Raw genomic sequence first — 7,244 nt, 5'->3', positions numbered from 1 at the left:
TTGTAGGGTCATGGTTCACATCTTCCAATCAACTTGAAAGATGTGATTTACTTCCGGTTTCTTTCTCCCGGGCTATCCCTATGCTCCTCCCTCTCTCCTAGTTGCTGGTTTAACTATATATATACCAGACAGTTCTGCACATTGTCAAAGCAAGAATATACAGTATTTGCAGCGTTGACACCCTCCCTTCACAATCTCCATTTTTGCCCCAGTAAAATAGAAAAACCTGCTAGCACTATAAGTCAATGGTGATTGCCCTGTCCAATTTAAAAGAGTGCTTCTTGCCAAGGAATGAGAATGCCTCATAACCTTACCTTACCTTTCCTGATAAGAATAGGACTATTAGTGTTGTGTTTCCTTTTGCATACAGCTTACAGTTTTGGTTCTTCCTTATTCCATACTGTATCTGCAGTTTGTTGAAATTAAAATTATTTACACAATGGTATGTATAAAATTCTGCCTAGCCAAAGCCTGGAGTACTTTTGTGGAATTCATAAGTTATTTGATATTGTTGGAAGAAAAGTCTGGTTTCCCAGCAAAGCCCTGAGCAAAAGCCCATTTTTTTTACATATTTCTCTTGCTCTTCGTTTTGAGCAAATAATCACAGGGGATTATGTCACCTTTGAACTGCCGCTTCCCATGTTCCCTCTCAGATGTGGGGCTCACTTTGGCTCAGTCAGGTACAAAAGGAAAAAAACAGCGATTTTTCGGACAAAAAAGCGTCCGGGGAGAACTTCGTTTCCCTGATGAAGTACCCTTACCTCCTTCCCTGGGAAGTATCTGTCACGGTTTTCAGACTCCTCGCGGGTCTGGGAGGACCTGCTGCCTTTTTGAAAAGCAGTGAGTACTGACACCTCCTTTCTGCCACCGGTTTTCAGACCCCTTGCGGATCTGGAAGGACCTGCTGCCCCCTACGCAGTGAGTACTGGCACCTTCTGAACTAGGCTTTGCTTCCAGGGCCTTACCAGCTGGTTGCCCAAATCCAATTCTCATTCACTCATTCCATTCCATTTTCACACAGCCTCTCCCTTTTCCCTAACAAAAGGTTCTGCGCTCTGGCCAAACCCCCATGCTTTCCAGGGTCTGCCACTTGAACAGATCCTTTCTGCGGCTAGGAAAGACCAGAGGGAGCAAAATCCAACTGTGATTGGGGAAAAAGGGTCTTCTCACTCACACACAGAGACATACACACATTTCCTTTGTTCCCCTGGGCTGTAAAGTTAAAATTTAGAGGTACTCAGCTTCACCTTCTTTCCAAAGCAGCCCTTGAGCTCAATCCCCAAAACCCCTTTACTACCCTGGCTCTACATGGGCAGTGCCTGGGAAACCCATCCACAAACACAAGGGGGTCTGCTGCCGGCAAGATGGGGCTTACCAGTCTCAGTCCATTGGAAAGGTTAGCTTGGAGTCCCATCTGGGGTGCCAAATTGTTGGAAGAAAAGTCTTCATCCTGGTTCATCCAAGCTGGGAATAAACATGGCAACTGCTTTGGGAAGAAGGTTGTAGTTTATTGGAGAGGAGAACCAGATAGGAAGATGGCTCTGGCAGAAAAGAGAGGGAACACATGTAGGGAGTGGGTTTTTTATACCCTCTGAAGTCTTTTGTTTTGAGTTGTTTCCTGTTCCTGTGGCATGAACGTTGAACTGAGTCTTGTGTGTGCTTTTCTGGGCCTTGGTATCTGTGGTTTAATCCTATTATGTTTCCCTGGGGCTGGGCTAATGACTCTTAAGAGTTTGGGTGAGATATGCAGATTTTAGATCTTTGTCTTCTTAATCTTCTAGCTCCAGCTTTCCTGAATGGTCTGGATCTGCATTTCTATAGAGCTGGTTTCTGCTTGGGGGAGGCAGATTTGGGGCTATTAAGAAAACTGAGCATGCTTTCCTGCCTCTTCAAGATCCTAAGGAAATATATTTTTTCTGCCCTTAATATTTCCTTCTCTGGGTGGGTGGGGGGACTCCCCACAATATAAAAGCAATTGCAAATAATGTCTACTCTTCAACTAAAATTGCTCATGCTGTCTTTTTTGCTCTTTCTTTTTTCAGACTCATTTCATCAAAAATCATCTGCAATGAATACTATTGACGTGCCTCCAATATTCGATCTTGTGGAAGTGGAGAATCTCAATGAAACCAATGTAATCTGCAACAATGGAGAATGTATCACTGTGGACTCCTTGTCGTGCCCAAATGTGCTTAACAAAAGTGCTCTGCTCTATACCCTCTCCTTTTTGTATATCTTTATTTTTATGATTGGCTTAGTGGCCAATTTTGTGGTTGTCTGGATGAATTTTCAAGCAAAAATTACTGGTTATGAAACTCACTTATACATCTTCAACCTTGCTGTTGCTGACCTCTGTGTGATCATCACTCTTCCCATCTGGGTAGTCTCCTTTGTTCAACACAGCCAGTGGAACATGGGGGAAATCTCATGCAAGATAGCTCACCTTGTGTTCTCCATCAATCTATATGGCAGCATCTTCTTCCTGACATGTATGAGTGTGGATCGGTACCTCTCAGTTTCTTTCTTCAAACCTGCCAGCAGTGTTAAAAAGAAAAGACTCCGTTGTTGCATTTGCATCTTGGTATGGCTCTTTGCCTTCTTTGCAGCCCTTCCTGATACCTATTACCTTAAGACAGTTTCCTCCAACAATGAAACCTATTGTCGTCCTGTCTATCCAGAGGAAACCGCAAAGGAGTGGCTAGCTGGCACAGAGCTAACCTCTGTTATTTTAGGTTTTGTCATTCCTTTTCCTGTCATTGCTATTTTCTATTGTCTTTTAACCGCAGCTGTATCAGCCTCTAATGATCAAGAGAGGAGGAGTAATGTGAAAATTATTTTTTCCTATGTTCTCGTGTTTCTTGTCTGCTGGCTGCCATATCACATAGTTGTCTTGCTTGATTTCTTCTTGGCCTTCCATTTTATACCCTTCAGTTGCCAAATGGAGAATGTCCTTTATGCAGCCCTTCACATTACTCAGTGCTTCTCTCTGGTTCATTGTTGCATCAATCCCATCCTTTATAGTTTCATCAATCGAAACTACAAGTATGAACTCATGAAGGCATTTATCTTTAAATACTCAGCTAAAACTGGCCTTACAAAGCTGATTGATACTTCCAAGGTTTCAGAAATGGAGTACTCTGCTTTGGAGCAAAATGCTAAATGATCATTGCGTTGCAAAAGACATTGCTGGGGAAACAGATTACTCCTTCCCTAGTTACTGAATCTTGTCTACACAATATGCATTTTACAGTATATATTTTTAAAAAAACATATTTTGCAGTTGCACTGGAAGATAAATATATTTAACCATGGATTTGAACAAGATTGTGAGAGTATAAAAACTGTAGTTTTAATATTAGATATTCACTCAATTTCCTATTGTAAGAGTAATCTGCATAACAAATGAAAATTATATGTATTTTAAGTTGGTCTTCACAAAGATTTTGTGACAACATAGTTGTAATATATTTTTAAATATTCATTATTGCATGTTAATATGTTTCATGATCTTTGTCTTATTTGTTTCTTTCAGTTTTCATCTTCCTATTTGTAAGTTATTTTTCAAATACTATCTTTGAAAATAAGATGCAAGCAATACAGTATGCTATTTGTATGTGGGGGTAGGGCAGATATACCTGATATTTAATTTAAAATTCTCTTTTGAGTCAATCACAAGTATTCTTGGTGACTCCAATATCATTTTGTAGACAACTCTACAAAAATGGTTTGCCACAGTTCTCTTCTTCAATTCCTTTTCTACAGGGAATATAACCTGATATTCCCTGGAAGTCTTCCAGTAGCAATCAGAACAGATTCCTATTCAGCCAAAATAGTATACATTTCCAAATTATAGATTCAGAGGTAAATCACAAAATAAGGTTTGCTTGTAGCAGGGGTCCCCAAACCCCAGTTCCCCAGCCCAGTGTTGGGCTGCAGCCCATTGGGAACTGGGCCGTGGAAGTGGTAGGCATGCGTTTGCAAACCTGCAGTTGTGAAAGTGGCGCATGTGTGCGCGTGAAACCTTCCCCTCCCCCACTTCCGCCACCAGTCTGCTGAGCCAGAAAGGTTAGGGACTGCTGGCTTACAGTATCCCACTTGTGACATACCTGCATCAGCTAATTAGGAATGGATTCAAAATACTGATGAACAGGGTACCTCCAAAGTAGTTTTTTTCAGCAATATTCTTGTCACAACCATATAGACTTATGTGTGTGTTTATGTATGTGTGCATGCATGTATATGCTTCCAAATGTAACTGGTCTCTGTAGTCCATTTGTGTTCTTTTTCTGATCCTAAAAATATCCAATAAACAGGCAACATGTTAAAAAAGTTTTGTCTCCTCTAAGATACTTTTTTGTTTTCATTATGTTGTAATTTATTCTGGGATAACCTAGGTTTGGAAGATGGTGTATATGTTTTAAAAAGATTTTTTATATAAAGAAATGTTTAAAAGTGAACAGCAAATAATATTGCAATTACTTACAGCAAAATAGAGTATTTATTTAAGAGTGCCTTGAAATCAGAACTCAGTTTCACTGAGGAACTAAGAAATTTTGGAACCTTTTAGTATTTTTGGACAATTCAGGAGTGGCACAGTATATTTGTTTATATTAAAAACTACTTGGAAAGGCTTCTGGTTTCGTGCAGTAGCGTAAGTAGCCGAGGGATCGCGGGGCTCTGTACCCTATGGCCAATTCTTTTCTGTTTGGGGACTCTAAATGGTCCTAAAGTCACCCCGGAGAAGCAACAAAGAAGGAGGGAAGCCCTGCTGATCATGGAGAGATGGCGTTCGATCCGGTCATTTGGGGAAAGCTCTCCAGAAACCAACAGGAGAAAGAGTCTAGTCACTCAAGAGTCTAGCCCACAGGTCGGCAACCCATGGCTCNGAGTGGGGGAAGAAGACTGTTAGACCAAGGGCAGGAGAGAGCTAGCCCAATAAGAATGTGTGTCAGCTTGTTGGAGAACAGCGTCAGGCCAGCTGGCCATGTGAGCAGAAGATCGGAGAGAGGGGGGAGGAAGAGGGAGAGAGAGAGAGAACTCATGCACAGCAGCCTCTATTTCTTTTTAATTAAACTCTTCATAAAGCCCCCCCTCTGGCATGCGCGCATGCGAGCGCGTTTTGCGGCTCCCAGTGTTTTCTGTGGGAAACGGGTCCAAGTGGCTCTTTAAGTGTTTAAGGTTTCCGACCCCTGGTCTAGCCCAAGCTACAAGCAGCCAAAGCCAAAAAGGACTATTTTAAGCTATCTATAAACAATGTGCTTGGAACTGGGTAAGAACTTTGATTTTCTCTCTTCTACTTGATAATTGATTTCCTGGGGAAAAAAGCCTAAGAAGCAAAAAGCCTCCAAAAGTGAGAAGGAGGGGAATTTTGCCCTACCCTCCTACAGATGGAAGCGGCGAATTAAAAACTTCTTATGGGGGACAGAAATTTATTGAAATGAAATGAATATAAGACCTAAATCTGGATAAGTTTGAAATTCGTGGAATTTGCTAAGATTTTCTTTTTAAATCATGAAAACAGAAGAAAACAATTGTTTATTTTGAAAATTGAAAAATGAACTGGTACTGACATCTAGTGGTGGATGAAAATATACAGTAATACTTGCTGCAATAACTTTACAACAAAAAAACTTCAGAAAATAAAAATACAGAGCGAGCAGATAAAACAGACAACTGAACATAAACCAGAGGAAGGAGATTTAAAGATGGAACCTCACAATAGAAAGAAGTATGACTTAACCCAGGTGGAAAAAATCTTGCAGGAAATATTGGACATGGAAAAGATAACTTATACTCTAAGACGGGTCGGCAAGCTGAAACACTGAAAGAGCCACTTGGACCCGTTTTCCTCACAAAAGAAAAAACGGAGCCACATAATGCGCACACGCATGCACACAGAACAGGAGGCTTGATTTAAAGAGTGGAGCCTAAGGCGAGACTTGTACTGGCTCTGCCCCCCCCATCCAGCTCCGTACTGGTTTCTCCTCCCCTCAGAAAAGACTGCTCTCCCCCTACCCCACGCTTTCCCTATCTAGGACTTTCTTCTTTCCGCCTTTTGCCGCGAAGGTTCCCAGGGAGCGGAGGAGGAGGCCGATGGGGAGAAGGAGCTGCGGGCTCGCCTATCTCAGCCTGCTGTGGGAGGCTGGAGTTGAGGTTTCTGGCTCGCTCTGGGAGGGGTGCTCGGAAAAGAGAGGATGAGAAGCAGAAAGTGGGAGAAAGGACGTCTTCCACCTCTCTGGGGTTCTTTCACTGGGAGGGCGAGGAAGCAGCAGTTCTGCTCTGCAGGAGGTGGGAGCAAGCATCCTCTCCTTCAAGCTCATCTCCAGCGCCGCCGCCATCTGGTGCTGTTTACACGACCGTTCGTCTGCATGACAGATAGGCAGCGGCCCCAACTCTGGTCTGGGGAAACGAGCGGAGCAGGGCGGCGCTTCCTATCTCACTCACTCAGACTAACGGCCGTGTAAACAGCACCAGATGGCGCCACCACCGGAGATGAGTAGGCTCGGGGAGACGCGTGGCCGGCTCGGCTGCCCAGGGACGGCCCAGGGATCAATGCCCCTGCCGGCCGCCACCCCCACCAGACCAGCTCAGGGTGACGCGTGGCCAGCTTGGCTGCCCAGGGAGCGATGCTGGCACCGGCCACCGCCCCAGCCGGGACTGCCACCCAGGGGGCATCAGGAGGAAGGAGGGGAGGAGGAGGGCAAGGAAGCCGCCGCCCCAGCCTGGACTCCGCGCTGCCTGGGCTCACCCTCCACCCATCCAATGTAGCCGCTGCCAGCCCCTCTGCCGGCCCAGCTGCTCTTCCCAGGCACCCCTCTTGCCCCAGCGCCCACGTGAGCCACCCGGGGGGGCAGAAGGAGGAAGGGGAGGAGAAGGGTGAGGAAGCTGCCCGAGCTGGGACTCCGCACTGCAGGACGGGAGGCAGCAGCTCCAGCGACGGCGCCCATCCGCTGCCCCCGTCGTGTCCTCAGCCACTTCGGCATCGCAAGAGGAGGGCGTCAAGGCCGGGTGCACCATGGGCGGCCGTGCCGGCAATGGGGAATGCCACCGTAGAGACGAGGGGGGGTCCTGACCCGCCGCCGGCCCCGCTACCCTCGCAGCCCAAGGTCTCCTGCAGCACTGAGGGTTGCGGCAGCGGCACCAGCGGAAGGATGGCGAAGTGGCGTGGCTGCCTTCTCGCCGCCACCTCTTCGGCCTCGCTCAGCGCGACCGGCAGCAGCGGCAGCGGGAGGACGGCCAAGACG

The 7,244-nt window shown here is 45.7% G+C and overlaps 1 protein-coding gene across 1 annotated transcript; it reads left to right on the top strand.

Moving 5' to 3' along the window:
• Window positions 1–2,047: 2,047 nt before the first annotated feature.
• ACKR3 (atypical chemokine receptor 3) lies at window positions 2,048–4,324 on the top strand. Its single transcript, XM_015828357.1, has one exon. The coding sequence runs from the start codon at window positions 2,069–2,071 to the stop codon at window positions 3,161–3,163; it is 1,095 nt and encodes a 364-aa protein (XP_015683843.1). The 5' UTR covers window positions 2,048–2,068; the 3' UTR covers window positions 3,164–4,324.
• Window positions 4,325–7,244: the final 2,920 nt, after the last annotated feature.

This window comes from Protobothrops mucrosquamatus, unplaced genomic scaffold (genome assembly GCF_001527695.2).
Source record: "Protobothrops mucrosquamatus isolate PMUCROS unplaced genomic scaffold, P.Mucros_1.0 scaffold4416, whole genome shotgun sequence".
In the NCBI taxonomy this organism is placed as follows: domain Eukaryota; kingdom Metazoa; phylum Chordata; class Lepidosauria; order Squamata; family Viperidae; genus Protobothrops; species Protobothrops mucrosquamatus.
The sequence above is the reverse complement of the archived record's forward strand: the minus strand, read 5'-3'. Positions and strand labels throughout refer to the sequence as shown.